Below are 16398 nucleotides of genomic sequence, written 5' to 3'. Positions count from 1 at the left end.
GAATTCTGTTCTATTGCTGCAGGCAAACCACTTAGAAACAATTACTCTCCCCTAACTCAGAATGAACTGACCACGGCAAGAATGGATTCTTTGGAAATTTTAATTAAATTCTGTTAAATGTACTGCACTTTCTTTGGCTGTGGATTAACAGAATGAGTACTCTGCCTGCGTGTGGAGTTTCCACCCTTCTACCACAGTGCTGTGCTTCTCTTGGTTGTGCTGATACAACAGTTTGTGAATAAGATTGGGCGTTTTTTAATAATTCTAGGTTTTTCTCTAAAGTAGGAAAGCAAGCATGTAGGGTTTTTGTATGTTTTACTTTGGATCCATCTACAGCTATTTTCACCAGAGTTGCTTTATAACTTGCATTATAACAGACTTTTTTTTTCCTAAGAAAGTGGCAGATGAATCAGAATTTTATGTCCATTCACTCTACCAGCTCTCCTAAGTCAAGTCCCTTACAATAATTTAGTGCAAGTTTCCTCCTCGCAGCAAGTGACACACAAGATCAAAGAACCGTCTCTCCTTCAAGAACTGTCATCACTGTCAACACTCACAGCAATAAAAAGAATGCAGAACTCCGCCCTGTATACAAATCAGGAATGTCAGCTTGAGCTTCCGCAAAAAGGTAGAAGCTTGCTTCCTTCCTCTGTGGCAGGATGTCACTTGCTCAAATTTCTACTATAATTTAATTGGAACAAAAGCAAAAACGAACAAGTAGAGAATGGACAACATCTTGATGCTCTATTCTTGCAGAAAGAATACTTTCAGTTTCAGTAATAAAGGATAAGTTTTCAAGTGTTTCTTCAAATCAGAAGTTATACTGGTTGTCATTGAATTAAAACACTTTTAATTATGACCTTCAGAAACTTAAAGTAACAATTTTTTTTTAATTGGCATGACCTTTAACTACTCAATATCCATATATCATCACACTAACTTCAATTATCTGCTGAAACAAACAATAGAGATTTCTTCAGAGCTAATGAACTGTGTTTGGTAGGAAATGATAATAAGATTCTGTGGGTGGTAGAACTAACAGCAGTATACTGAATGAATCCCATCTGTGATGACTACTTCTGCCTACACAGATTTTTCATGCAGTATCAGTTGTAGTCCTTTATTTCTTGTTTTAACCTGCTGTGTTTAGCATACTTTTGATAATATTAAGAATTACTGCAATTAAGGGGGAATTCTTTAGGTATTAAGTAGAACTGTTGTGAGGTATTTCATATGGAATGCTTTATAAACAAGCAAAATTGCAACAACTAAACTGAATACAACTAGAACGTTATTAAGAGGGGAGAGGGGATTAATACAACGGAATAGAATGTGAAAAGGCATCTGATATAGGACCAAAAATACATGGAAGAATACTTTTTTCCCCCCTCTGCACTAGAAGCATTTCCACTTTTTTGATTAACTCCATACTTGCCTTGAGTATGCGCATACCAGTCTTAAGTGATACTGTTTTGCAGCAATGACTTTTTAGTCTTGATGCTTCAGATCTTTTACTTGAGTGTACTTGTATACAAAAATAGCCTTCTTTGAATTCCCCTGTATCTGAAATGACAGTTCTCCCCTTAGAGTCCTTTGTAAGTCATGTTGTATTCCATGCATCATATCAGATAGAGCTTGGGAAAAAAAAATTGGTCCCAGTTAGAATCTCTAAACTTGTTTTTAGCAAACAATAACTAGCAAAAAATTAAATGTTGCCTTTCTATCAGGAGGCTAAGAATTGCAGACATACCAGTCTTAACAAAGGATCTCAGTCTGTTTCAGTAAACACTAAGACATAAATACTTTTTAGCATACTTTGATTTAATTAATTCTTAGAATCATGTACCTTAACAAAAATATTTTCACTTTGCTTTCAGATTATGCATTCTTTCTTATTAATGCTAACTATCACACCCCTTTTTAATTGAAGGCTAGTAATTTAAACATGTACTCAGGCCTGTCTGGGAGGACAGAAGCAGAAGGCAAGAAAAAATTGTGTGGAACTTTCATATAGCAATGGGAATAAAAACAGAAAAGACGAGTTACTTTAACTTGTGCTGCAGCTTCTCCTTTTACAGAACAGAAATACTGGTTTTGAATTTGAGACATAAGCAATATACAAACCTTTAAACTAGCATCTAATCATCTCCAAGCAAGTAGATGATTATTGTGTGTACTCCACCGTGAAGAACGTGGTCCTTTCCATTCTTTCCAATCTCCTGAGGTTCGGCTGCATATTGTGATATCTTCTTTGAATAAATCAACCTAAAATAGATTTTAAGCATGTACTGGTGATAAATTTTCTACTGTCACAATTTCTAAAGCTTTTAACTCAGTCATTTTCAAAAGGGTTCCATCAATACCAATACAATTCGTCACCATTTGCTGTTGACATTCTGTTTATCCAGTTAACAATTTAAGTAAACCTTGTCATGGCATCATAACAGTAACAATAGGAATTATCCAGAAATACCGTTCTGGAAGGTTATGAGCCAAAGGCACTTAGGAGAAAAACAACAACAACCACCAACCTCTCTCATTAAGTTCCCTGGCCTAGAACATCATTACCCTACCTGGAGAAGCAATGTTTATACAGTTAGAAGGATGAACCTTAAGCATCAATATGGTATAAACAGTGGGTATTTTCACTTATAGCATGGAAAGAACATTGCAAATATGTTAGCTTGCATCTGCTGGTTGGATTGTGAGAGTGCAGGTGCTCTTCAATCAAAATGCAATACTAAAAAATGTCTGTGACAGAGAAACTTGGATTCAAAACAAATTGTATACACCTGTATAGAAAACAGTGATGCTCTGACAATCATTTGTAATCAAAAAACCCTCAAAGTCATCACTTACATTTTTTAAACACATTATACATCACAGAAATGTTTTCCATAGAGGTGTATCTTAAACCATACCTATGTCCTCTTTCCCAACTGTAATGGTATTTTATCTAAACAGATTTGATACCTTGTACTGTGTTTTTGGAGTCAACTTACCTTCTGTATTCAGATCTATAAAATCTGATCAATGAACACACCAAAAAAAGGTAAGGAATGCTTTTATTTCCAGTACTCTAGTCCTAATAATTTGGTGGCTTAAATACTGAATATAAACAGATTATTATTTCTTTAAAAAACACACATTTAGTTTGGTTTATAATTTCATTCTCCTACCATATGTGAATATTGTTTTTCTCTGCAAGCCTCCTTTGCACATCACCTTGTCTCAGTAATTGCTGAAATCCACCCTCAAGCATATATATGTGTGTATATAAAATCCTTAACTACTTACCTCAAGTAAGCTAACCAACAGTAAGACGTATTCTAGAAGAAACGTATTTCAAATTAGGCATTACTGGGTTTGAGTATGGGAATAACACAAAACGAACACAAATTGGCATCAGATCCAGTGGTAAGCATTAGGGAGCAAAGCAGGATGTTTTCAGTTATAGTAAATAAAGTAGTTGCCTATCTTAACCAATGAAGTGATGATTAACAGAAAAGTTGAAGATTAGCCTGCCATTCCTGCAGCATGGGGTTAAAACTAATCTAGTATCACAGAATTCTTTGTTAGACCTCTGTCTGGGAGGGAGTATTTTAAATCATTTCATACAGAAATTGTCAAGAAAAGTTGAGTCCTTGACTCACTGCATCATGCATGAGATACCTGAGAACAATTTCAGACTTACAGGAACAAGTGAAACAGATGGACTCGATCTTAAGACATGACCCATCCTTCTTCCCCTCAAACTTTAGAAAGTTATACATACAAAACAAACTGGCATATAAAAAAAGGAATAAAGACTGAAGGATTGACTTTTTACACTTTCCCATCTTTAACTATCATTTCAACTAACATCCCATCAGCTAGTTAGTCACAAATGCTGCCACACATAGCCACATTTAGAATTAAAAAAAAAAAAAAAAAAGCAAAGAAACATCTTGAGAGCCTGACTATAAACCTAAAGGTAGAAGCAGAGAGAATCTCTTCCAGGAGGTCTTATTGCTTTCCCTCCTCCTAATGTAGTTAATGCTTTCTGCATCACAAATTACAGGGAGCAGAAGATTTTGCACCTGTAAAAAGAATGGCGTGTAATGTCTTATACAGCTATATCTTCTGTAGCTACACCATAAAAAATTAACAATACCTATTACTGTAAGAATTTTATAAGAATGTATAGCAACACATTCCCAATGAGGCCAAAGCATTCTCCACTAAGTATGCTTTCTTGCATCATGTGTGTTGGATTAAGCATGTAATTTCTTTAAACAATAACATAAATTGTATCTCTAATCCACTAAATGCAGCGCCGGAACACATGATGTATCAGACACCCAAATCCCCAAGAAGTGCACACAGCTCGCCTATAAGCAGATCATAGGGCTTCAGTTCTGCTTTAATTATTATGCTCCTTTTCAGAGTGATGCACTTTGTGCATTGTGCTGTGCAAACTTTAAAACATTAGTCATCTGGTCCAGCATACATTACTTTAGAATATTACAAGGTGGGGATGAAAAAGTATCTTTCTCCTATTCACGTGTCTCAAAGAGTGTATACAAAACAGACATCAAAGTGTTTCCTTTAGGTTATTATTTATAGTTTATCTCTGAACTGGTTTGGTGGGGTTGGAATGCACCAGCTATACACGAATTCAAACAGGGCAGCGTATGACTATTGTTCAGTATCAATTCCTTTTTGTTGCGTCCTTAGGAAATATGCTTGAATCTGGAACGAAAGGCTACTAAAGGCCATAGTAACACGTTTAAATACCTTTCCTTTAGACACACACATTTACTTTACACAGTATTTCAGTGAAGATTTTAAACTAGCAGTACCATCCGGTACAGCACACTGCACCTGCAAGCCTGGGAAGTTAGAAGTACCTGCAAAACTCAGCTTCTGAAATCGCTTACCTGCTCCTGTCCAGTTCTTCCAGCATTACAGCAAACACAAAATCTACTTTTTGGAAAGAGAGTTGTATTATGTAATAAAGTAATCCACTAAGCTATTTAAAAAGGATAGATTAACATTTTTGTAATACACAAAGACAAAAAAAAAATAACCGACTGCTACTCACTTTTTAGAGATTTTATTTAGCCAGAAGTGAGGAAACCCACCCTAACTGTGGCTATCTCAAAGCCTCCCCTCTAATCTCAGCTAGTCATCCAGGCTCCATCTTTAATCAATACGAGATAGGCACCTTCAAAGACCAAGACATTGAGATAGGGGGATGAGTATCTCGGAATGGAATGAATTGCCTGCAGAACTGCCTCTCTCCCTTCCCTCCCATCCCAGCTTATCTACAGAAGGAGCCCAGATGATGGATTTAGACTACACGTCTAACTTCTAAATTACTAAGGTTGGATGAGAGATGTATCCCACCCTAAATGTTTGACCTCCGAGAACATTTATTTCTGTCTATAAATAGTAGTACCTGTTATTTAAAATAATCTCCCACAAAATGAAGTCTTAAATTAATTAAAAATAAGCACTTATTTTCCTGTGACACCTCTGAAGCCTGAAAACATTTTCCTATGTTCCAGAAAAGCACCTCAACCAGTTAATGCAAAACTGGAGAAAGCTTGGATCCAAGAAGGCAGGAAAACTCATTTCCATCCTCCTATGTATGCAGGAAAAAAAACAAGCATGGAAAGTTCAGACCTGGTAGCTTTAAAAATCTAAAAATTTGTACATTTGAAAACTTGGCCATTAGCTACTTAAAAAATAACAACGAACAAACAACAAACCACACACCAAAAGGAATTGGAACCTTGTCGACAGTGCTTGTAAAAAAGTTCATTAGTTGTCCAGTCTCCCATCTGCATCTTTAGGAAACTGCTTCTCCTAAGAATGTTGTGCATGGTCATATAAAAGGCCAGCCAATTTACTAACTACAGTTAATATACTTTTTTTTTTTTTTTTTAATAAATCTGTGTTAAATACAAAACATACTTTGATATTTTTTTCTCTGTGTACCCATGGAAGTATTTTCACAAAATATTGATGATAATTCATACATTTTGATCAAGTTTCAAATTCCAGCTAAACAAGAGCTCAGCCCAAAGCTCAGAAGTTAATTATACTGCAAGTGTGCAATAGCAAATCTTCATTTTTAATGAATATAGGTTGAACAAAGATCTGTTAAGCCCATAGTGGCTTCAACAGAAATTAAATAGTGTTGCTCTGTTGTGTTTTTTTTTTTTTTTGCCTTTTTTTTTAATACCAAGCAGACCAGGTATTTGCATAATATGTTTTAATACCAACAAATTAGCATAAACACTTACTTTCCTTTAGAAAAAGGCCCACGAATTTAGAGTACCTCTCGCAAAGAATGTATTGGGAAGCAAGTAACTTGGATTCTGCATCTCTGGCTTTATCTGCTTCCACCAGCACTCCAAATTCTCTTGCCTTATCTGCTCAGGCATTCCTCAAATCATGTCTGCTTTCACACAACCTCACTTATCTGAAACAGGCAACTGGCTTGTAGGTATCATTGGCCCCTTTGGCCAAGCAACATAATTTCTACAGTTAGACCAGTAGTTTAGTATGGAAATGCTTGGGCAGCATGGAAGAAAAACAAAAGTACATGATTACAAGTGAATATTTTCCTGCTCACAGTAAACAAAACACCTGTAGACGTTTTAAGTCAGAATAGTTGGAATCGGAAGGTTTTATAATGGCTGCTCTACCTCTTGGCCAATAAAAGAGTGATTCTTAAGAAGATTATTCTGCAAGAAATATGCTAATTTACCACAGTACAGGCACAATTTTCAGTCTTATGATTCGTGAAGATTGGTTAACATTTTTTTTCTATGGGAAAGTGGAGATGGGAAGGGATGAAGCAATAGGTTTTGTGTTTGTTTGTTTGTTTTCCCCAAGGCAAGTAGAAATAGGAGTTGGAGCAGACTTGCATATAAAGTATGTAATAGACCTTTTAAAGGCATTTCCTCCTAGTCCACAGTATCCAGTCTATCTGGTTGCTGAATAGGTTGGACCTGCACCAGCCAAAAGCAACTTGTCTTAAAGGCTGACAAAGGTTTTATACCAGAGGCCATTATTCCAGTGGAGGCACTGCGTGGAGGAGTGCCTGCCTTCCCGGTGGCAACTGTCTACACCCCGTTCTCCCAATTTTCATTGTGTCAGCACTCCTGCCAATGCAATGGGAAAGCAATACCAGGGTAGTATTTTTAGTATTTCAGCTTATATTAACAATCAGTGGAAACAGGGAAAAGTCAGCTATGAGGTATGCCTGCAAAGAATTTATAAGTTAAGAATCTCTGGTTAACAAAAAAATATCTGACCTGGTTAATTAACAAGACAGTAACTTTTAAAGAACATTTGTGACAAAGTTTCATAATTACCTTGTTGATAAAGTTAAGAATTTCACCACAAATACTGAGAAAAAAAATCTATTCTGTTATTCTTTTGTTCACTAAAGTTCAATATCAACTTGCTGAAGATAAGTCCACCCCCGTCTTTTGTTTTGTTTTAAGATAATTTAACTACGATCACCTTATAGCCTGTTTTATTTCAGGTCAGCTTAATTGCAGAATTAATACCACTATTCTCAGTAGATCTGAAAGTTATTTATTAGGTCAGAAGTATCACATTCTTACCTATTTCTAAAGCTGTGTGTGGGAGGTGGAATCATAGCTTACAAGAAACCGAGTATGATAATAGGGGTATTGTCAGCTAGTAGCACTCCAAATAATACTTGCAAAATAATTTCAAACCGACAAAGTATTATCTTGTGATGCTAATCGGATTTTCCTGTAGGACTGAGAGAAGCAGAAGCTTTGACTATCACAATGTTCAAACCAGATCCTGTAAATTCACTGAGAGGGACACGTCATGAGGGCTTAGGCACATATGCATTAAGGTAATTTATGCAACTATCTGTTACAGAATCTTATGGTATAGGTTAAATTTAACACACAAGCTCATGTTTGAGATTAATATGCAATTATCGTCGATATTATCTTGCTTAGCCTCAGAGACCTATGCAAACAGTACCTGAGGTCCTCCCCCAAACTTCCAAAGTTAATGTGTGTTTTTTTTTCACTCCCAGCCGAGATCTGTCGCAGTGCTCTACAAGCAAAGTAACAAAGGCTGGCGATCAGCCACTGACGGGAACGGTGTGGGTCGATGTGTTTTCCAGATTGGGATTTAAGACTCACAACAATATGAAATTTGTCTACATCGCATGTGCGGCAGCACTAGCATATGGTGCTGTTTTGACTTCGCGTCGTGCCTGGCTCCTTCCAAGCTGTTAACTCTCATCTTGCTGCTGCAGCTCTTGGAAGAGAGGCCTTGGCGAAGCGAAGGAACCAAGGTTGGATATTAAAGAGGGGAATGGAGCATGGTGGAGCGTGATGCCAGGCTCCTTGAGGAGTGAGGCTGTTATGTAGGGTTTTGTACCACAATCACACAACCATGGCGTGCTTTGGATTAGGACACACCTGCAAGACCACCTATGCCCACTCCCAGCCACAACCAGGACCCCACTGCCCATCTTGAGGCCGCCCCTCACCAGGCAGGGCACACCCCCCCTCCATCATGGCCGCCCCCCTCAGCCCGCGCTCCCCACGCCCCCTCCGCCCCGACGCGCGCTCCCGCGCCACTCCCCCCCCGCTTCCCCCTCCGCCGTGCCCGCGCCTCGCCTCGCCCCGCCCCCGGCGCTGCCGCCCGGGCCAATGGCGCGGCGGCGGCCGTTAACCCCTGACGGGGCGGCGCGGCGCGGGCGGAGCAGGAAGCGGCGGCGGAGGCAGGAGGCAGGCGGCGGCGGGCGGGGGGGGCGCTGGGAGCCGGGAGCCGGCCGCTGGGGCTGGGAGCCGGGCGCTGCTGCTGCCGCCGCCGCCTGGGCCCCTTGGTTCCGCCCGCTGCAGGCAGCGAGCAGGGCACCGGGCACCTGTCACCGCCGCCAGGCCGAGGGAGGAGGAGGAGGAGAAGAAGGAGGAGGAGGAAGGCGGCCTCCGGGCTGGTGCCAGGCGAGGCCCGGTGGTGGTGGCGGCGGGGCTGGCTGAGGAGCGGCGCTGACGGCGGCGGCAGCGATGATGCCGGTGAGTGGAAGGGGCTGAGCCCGCCCTGCCGCAGGCCCAGGGCCGCGGCACCCCCCGGGCTCCGCCCGTGCCCGGCCCCCGGCGCCCCCTCGTGTCCGTGGGGGGGGGGGGTGCGGTTGTTCCGCGGTTCGGGGGATTGTTAGTTTTTTAACCCCTTCGAAACACCCATTTTTTAAAAAAAATTAAGGGTTAATTGATGTTATTTCCCGCCGGGCAGGTAGCTCTGGCTCGGCCCGGCTCCCTTCTGGGCTTCAGTCGGTGACCCCGCGGCTTGCTCACGGCAGCAGTGGCCCCCCCCCGGTCCCGGGGAGCCCCTGGGGGTCGGGGCTGGAGGCACCGAGACTGAGACACGAAGGGCTCTGGGGGAGCCTTGGGTCTTGGGGGGGCCCTCCTGGGTGCCCCGAGGGCTTAGGGGGTCCCTCCTGGGGGTCCCCCTGGTCGTGGGGGTGCCCTCCTGTCAGGGGGGTGCCTCCTGGGTGCCCTCCTGTCAGGGGGTCCCCCTCAGACCCTGCCTCTCTCCAGCGTGGGCTGAGGAGATGCTCTGGGGAAGGGCTCACGTGTTTGCGCTGATTCCACGGGAAAAAGAGGGGTTTATTTACAGGTCCTCTGCAGTGCTTGCAGCCCAGACGCCGCCGCAGAATGGGTTTCGGTGGGGGTATCGGGTGCTTTGCTCCGAGGCTGAGAGGAGGAAGCGAAGAGCTTCACCTGGACGTAAAGTTTCAGGCTGGGGAGCGCAGGCAGCGATTAAAAGCAGGCGTTATGGCGAGCTTGTCGCCGTGCCTCAGCTTCCAGTTGCCAGGTACCAAGACACCGATACTGAGAGAGAATTCCTGCCAACAGATACCAAAATCCCCAAATTCTCCCCCAGTATCACCTGCTCCAGCTGGCCGTTGGCTAGCCAAAGCAGCACAGAGGTAACCGTCAGCTCTCCCAGCTTCCAGCACACCTTGGGTTGTGCTTTACGTTCATCGCATTCTTACCGAAAGCCCGGCGTGCCAATGACAGGCTAGGTCATCAGGAATGTATTTGCTTCCCATTGCTGCCTCGTGTGTGTTTCAGGTGAATGTCACAACTTCCGTAGTGCGGCGCTTGGCTTTCTGTAAAAGTCCCTCTTGTGTTTGTGTTGTGTGTTTTTTTTTAACTACTGGATGAGTGTTTCTGCCAGTGTTATTGCCTTCGTGCTTGTTTAAATATAGCAGTCACTTGTGGTTATTTGGAAGTGTTATAAGATTCAGACTTGTGTTATGTTTTTGAAATGTACTTCAAAGCGTTTTAATACTGGCGGCTGAGTCTTAATAAAAACAAATTACCTCGCTGCAGTGGTAGTAATGTTCCAGATTAGAGTTTACTGAATCTGAATCCTAGAATAATAAATATTTTGCCTTTCTGAAGAGCTTTTAAATGCTGTTACGGACTGTCTGTCAGAAGGTAGTTGGGAACGTGTGCATTTAAATGGACACTTTGACAACGCCATTAGTCTGCCAGGTTTTTATCCCAAGTATTTTATTTCTGGACTGCAAGGATGGGGGGAAAAATACTTAATGGAGTCATCGGCATATAATATCAAAATAATGTGAACATGTGGCTGTGGTACTGGGCGATTTTTTTTTTTTTTGAGATTTCTTAGTCTGAAAAGGGAAAAGCTTGTACTCTAACTAGTTATGTGATGGAATTCCTTGTATTCAAATTCATAGAAACATTTTTTCCTTGATCCTCTCTTTTTTTTTTTTTCCATAATTAGCGAAAGTATATAATAATAGTAGGAGGAGAGACTAATAATACTACAATTATTGAATTGTAACAAGTGGGCATAGCTACAGTTTTCTGTCAACAAATTGAAATGTTTGAAAAGTATCCAACTTTTCTCATTTTTTTAGTGACTTGCATTTATCACAGTTGAAGTACTTTATTGAGGCCGTTTCTGGATTCATAATGTTTTTACACTCCATACTGTCAATTTTAAGAAAGAAGTCATATCTGAAGAGTAGAAAATTGAATTATTGAGATATATTTGTTTTTTTTTTTTTCCTTTTTCCTGTGTGGTGGATTTTTTTTTTTTTTAATGTGGGAATATAATTACTTCTGAAAGGTTTCATCATCTGTGATTTCTTTTGCTGCCAGGTTCTATATAAATTCATGTTGCTTACTCTAATTTGTTTTTATGAAATGTAAAAGCAACTTTATTGGTAGTTCTGAACACAGCTTGGCTTCCAAGGAGTGACGAGATGTGGACTGCGCTTTGGTTAATTCTGTGTGAAACTGCAGCTCTTCTTGAAAGATCATCCCTGAGGCATATTTTATATTAGACTAGACAGTACACAAGTGGATCTTGAATATTACAATGTGCATTAATATCTTCCTAATCGCTGCACGTGTTCCTGATCTGTGAAGATAGATAACAATTGATAAAACACAAACCAAAGATGGGTATCTGCAGTGGTTCTCTTTGAATTAAGCTGTCTTCCAGGTGAATTATAAAAAGGATATTTTTTTTTCCAAATGACTATATGTTTATTGTGTATTCAGTCTAAAACCTTTCCCAGCAAGTCCACAGTGCTCATCGTTTATTTCTAATTTAAAAGCAAAATATTTTCAAGTCAGTGTGCACTGTTCTCTTGCTTAGAAAGGTCACTGCTAACATAATTCTACATTGTGTAAGTCTGAAGGAAGGCATACACTGTCATACACTTAGTACTAGGAATTTTCGGTGATGCTGAGATAAAATATATTGCAATTAATTCATAGCTGTATAATTAGCAGCAGTACTGATATCATCCTTGTTTGCTGAATAAATGTGAACTGACTGCAGAGAATAATTTGCAAGTTTATCAGCCATTATTAATGGAGTTATTTATTGCAACAAAGCTTAAAGGCCATTTTGTCTCTTTTGGATCATGTCACTGTTTTCTTAGGATGTCAGAATATGGCCTATTCTATGGGAAGTGTGAGTTCATAGCCTTCAGCATGTCAACAAAAGGGATGCTTTGTAGGCTACTCTGATGCTAGAACATGTAAATATACTTAATAGAGGCTTGTGGATTCTAATGAAACATGAGAAAATTCTGAGGCACATGATTGCATTTAGTGATGAAGAGAAACTAATAATGTAGATCAGATTGTCCATCATAGACTTTAGAGAGGACAGGTACTTAACCTGAAAGCAAAATGCCACTCCATCAAATCAAGTTATGTCAATCTACCAAGTTAAAGCTTGATGTAAAGTGCAACTCTTCTTACTATATTATAAAAAGCATTCTAGCTTATTCTTCTAATTTTTATATTAATACAATGTACAGGTATGTACATCGTGCTAAGAGTTGCTCATGCATAGAATAAAGACATTGTCTTTTTAAGGAGAATTTGCAGTCTAATGCTCTATGTTAAAATCAAAGCTCAGATATCTTCTTAAACATTCAGGGACTTTTAGATCTTGCCAGACTCCAGCAAAGTCATTTATTTTTATTTTCCTTAAATTGTTGGAAAGTGTTGTTTTTAGGTATTTTAAAATATCATTGTCACTTCCATAAGAATCTTCTTCATTAGTCTTGTATCCTGTGTCTCACTGGTTCTTAAATTACAAGACTTTTAAGTAAATAAATACTATAAAGTTTTAACACTTCATGCCGTTGGGTTGGTAGGTACATTTTTCTGGTAGTTTGGAAGTCTGCCATTAGAATCAATTAAACTTGGCAGCGTGTAAGAATCTGTAATGTATTAAGGATTATATCCAATTGAATGTGTTCAGTGTTTTGAGTTTCTGAAAACAATTTTTTATGACAGGTAATAGTAAAAATATATTGTGCAATAAGGGATGCGGTCCTTCAGGGGTTGATTTGAGTGTCAAAACCCTTAACGCTTTCAAGGGGACAAAGTGTAAAATCTAACAAATCAAAGGACAAGCAAATATATGAACTGTTTAATTAAGAAAAAGAACTGTCTTGAACCCAAATTTTTAGTTGCTTCACCTAGATTTTAAGTCACACTCTTTTTGCTTCAGCCTTGCTCAGAAGCTAGTGTGTGTGATCTTGCCTGTGTTGGAGCGTGCAGGTTTATCGCGATGGTGCAGTAGGATGTTGGAGCGACTGGATTCCTTTCAAGGCTGAGGTTTCACAATGCAGATGAGCTGAATTCACCATTTCCTGTGGCCAGTGGAAGTGCCTGTTTCCTTCTTCGTTGCTTCTTGCTGCCCATTCCCACCGTTTGCTTTGAGCATGCTGTACTGCTTGCCTCAGGAAACCGATCGAGGGCACTAAAAAATAATATTAAAAATGCATCCAAAGAATGCTGAAGATATAATATATACACATGTGTATGTGTATAATTTGCCAGACTAGTGCATTAAATCAGTTTATATTATGACTTCTATTGTCTGTGCCAGTACAGGAGGGAGCAAGCTGTTTGGCTGAGAGGGACAGAAGGGAAGGGGCAATCTTCCTGTTTCAGCCTAGGGTGGTTACTCAGGTTAGTCGTAAGGTGGTAGAAGCTGGACCCTAAGCAACGTATCTTGAATTTTGTTCCCTTAATACTTGCTATATCAGTAGAACAGTGAAATTAAACTGAACGATGTTATTACACTGCCGAGATCTTCAGAAATAGCAGTTATGGCTTTACCAGTTTTTACTTTTTTTTTTTTTTTTTCTTTTTTTGCTTGTGAATCCAGTAATGCTTTATCTGTGCTCCCTGAAACGGGAGCAAGTGAGGGCTTGGGGTGCAATGTGTGGTCTTAGAGAAAGTCTGGAGAAGCAAATACAAAAGAAGTTGTGACCAAAGAAAATAAAATTAAAAAAAAGAAGTGCAATGTTCAGGTCGAGGCCACTACTTTGCTGTCACATTTTTTTCCTACTTTGCAGTATTATGTTCCTTCTGGCTTCTGCCAATTATTCTCACCTAATCTCCTAAGATTCATAGTGTAACTTAGCCTAGACGTTCACTAGTTGGAAGTACAGTTGAGATTTTTTGATATCCAATTCATTGCTTTGCTTAGCAGCAGAGTTGTATTTACGGGTGAGGAGACTGCAGCTGTAAAACTGATATTTTATTTAAGGAATTCCAACCTCAGCAGGTAACAAGAGTTCATGTAATCTAAACTCATTGCAGACAGTGTGTTTCACCTATATATCTGCCTACTTCAAGTTTGACCGAAGGATTTCAGCTTTCCCATGACTAAAATATTGCTCACAAGTCGAGGCTGGGGGAAACTGAGGCTTCAGGTGTGTGTGTCACTGCAGGGGCTGCTGTGAGGCTGCCTTCCCTGCTGCCCCCTCTCGTGCGCTGGTGTTTTTCTGAATCAGTGCTGAGCCACTTTACTTTGCTAACTCAGCAGGAAGTTGTTTGCTTTTTTTTTTTTTTTTTTTTTTTTTTTTTTTGTCGGGGTACTTTTCTGCCAACTTAGCACACCGAAACCGCCTCGCTGCGGGGTCAGAGAGGCACCGGGACCAGCACAAGAAAGGGCAGAAACGCGGAGGTTGCCAGAAGGGCGTAATCGCTTTTATCAGATTACCATTGGGATTTTCAGCCTGAAAGAACTCCAGGGTAGTGCACGAGTACGCTGAGATACACGTAGAAGATTTTGGTATGTGGTTTGTGTCCCAGGTGGCAAATTTCCCAGCTCTCTGAAATGAAAACAAGAAAACAGTGCAGTGCCCCAGGGCTCCGCCAGGCTGATCTAGGAGGATTTTACAGATCCCAAATCCTATGGGTTGACCTCATGCACGTAAGTGCAACACATTAGCTAGCATCTGAATTAATCGTGTTCTGCTCCTCTCCTGGGAGTCAATTTTTGACTCTGTTTTTTTTTCAGGGGGGAGTGATGTTTGCCAGTCTCAGAATATATCCATCTAGATCTCCAAAGGTGAACAGCTGAGGGTTGTGAGAGTTAGTGTTGGATAAAAAAAAAAGCAGTATTCAGGGCTGCATTATTAATACATAGACAAAAGTAATGCTTGTGCTGCTTTCTGATCTTTAAGGAAAAGAAACAGGGTGGTCTGAGACCAGCAAGATTACCATAGCCATTAAGTGTAGTTTTACCTGCATATAAATGTTTTTGTAGTTTCTCCAGAAAGCTGGGTTAAATCTTAGTTTAGAATAACAGGTGCAGTTTAAGTTAGAGATGCACTTTGAACATGTTTGCATGAGGAAATCTTTCTGTAATCCACTTTCTTAATGCAGTTTGTCTGACGTGGTTCAAGACAGTGAGTGCAGCACCTGTTGGCATTCTTACTGCTCTTCTGTAGGTGGGACTTGCAGTGCAGCTCAACTTTTTTCTTTTTCCCAAAGCTTACTGCTCTTGGGTGAAGAAAAATAAAACAGGCTTCAGAAAGTATATGGATATCCTGTAAAATCTTAACCAATATCATGGGTCAAAATCCGAGCCCATCCCATCTAGCCAAAGACAGGTGTTCAAATAGCTCAGACACTTCCTTTGAAAAGATAAGTAAGAAGAGGGTACTTGCACGTTTCTATAGAATATTGAGTGTTTGTGAAATCGTTCTCAGGCTGTAAGGATTTTGTAGAGAGAAAAACACATTAGCCAGAGCACATACTGTGTGCTGATGTGGTCAGCATAGAAGCTACCACCTCTAACTGCATGAGATACTTGGCTTTATTAGAAATACTCAAGCAGGGTCCTCGTAGCTCAAGTTGTTGTGCAGATGCATTGACAGAGAGAGGTTAGATTTTCCTGCTGTGTACTTAAAAACAGCAAGTTCTTGGAAATGAAACAGTTTTGTATGATTCTGCAGGCTAATGAATGGGCTAACGAATAGGTTAATTACTATTCAGGCTCCAAACAGTGGGACTGTATGTACACTTTGGGAGATGACTGAGTTCCTGAAACAGTGTCTTATGAAAATAAACTGTGAAACTCATCTCTGTATGCAGCTTCATCTCTGCATGCGGCTCTGAACGTCTCAGCATGCCTGATGCTTAATGTTCTTCCTCACTGCTTTATTGTCCCAAGTTATCCGAGTTTTGGAAAATTTTAGCTACACGTCTGAATCATGGTTTTCTGCTAGTGGAAAAAGATGTGTAATGGCTCACCTCCTTTACACTTGTTAATCATGTCAGCATCAATGCAGTCATTTCAAAAACCATGCCACGTGGATTGGTGTCTACTAGCCCGTGTCACTGGGAAACGTTTGCAGTCCTTTCTCTGATTAGTTTCTTGGAGTACTGATGCTGCAGTGTGTCCACTGCTCTGTTGTCATTTACCAGCACTTCAGCAAGGCTCCGTTTGATTACAGGGAATATGCCATAAGAATCAAGGCTTTACATTGACACAAAGCAGTTCAAAGTGCGATGCTTGCAGCCCATTCCCCCAGCCCAAATTCCTGAC

General features: G+C 40.5%; 1 protein-coding gene and 1 long non-coding RNA gene across 2 annotated transcripts in view; one reads left to right on the top strand and one right to left on the bottom strand.

Annotated features, from left to right (window-relative positions):
* Positions 1 to 298: 298 nt before the first annotated feature.
* LOC311437965 lies at positions 299 to 8526 on the bottom strand. The gene is made up of 3 exons (XR_014693860.1): positions 8020 to 8526; positions 2125 to 2265; positions 299 to 1634 (listed from the first exon to the last, which is right to left on the bottom strand). It is a non-coding gene; the product is annotated as an uncharacterized lncRNA (long non-coding RNA).
* Positions 8527 to 8829: 303 nt separating this feature from the next.
* The window catches only part of PPP1R13B (protein phosphatase 1 regulatory subunit 13B), a 70791-nt gene continuing 63222 nt past the window's right edge, over positions 8830 to 16398 (top strand). Inside the window, exon 1 of the mRNA XM_084521821.1 lies at positions 8830 to 9065. Within this exon, the coding sequence (XP_084377947.1) occupies positions 9057 to 9065 (9 nt within the window). The 5' untranslated portion in view covers positions 8830 to 9056. The remainder of the gene's footprint in view (positions 9066 to 16398) is intronic.

Source organism: Aythya ferina (assembly GCF_964211825.1).
Source record: "Aythya ferina genome assembly, chromosome: 5".
Lineage (NCBI taxonomy): Eukaryota > Metazoa > Chordata > Aves > Anseriformes > Anatidae > Aythya > Aythya ferina.
Note: the sequence above shows the minus strand (reverse complement) of the source record. Positions and strands in the feature narration are given on the sequence as shown.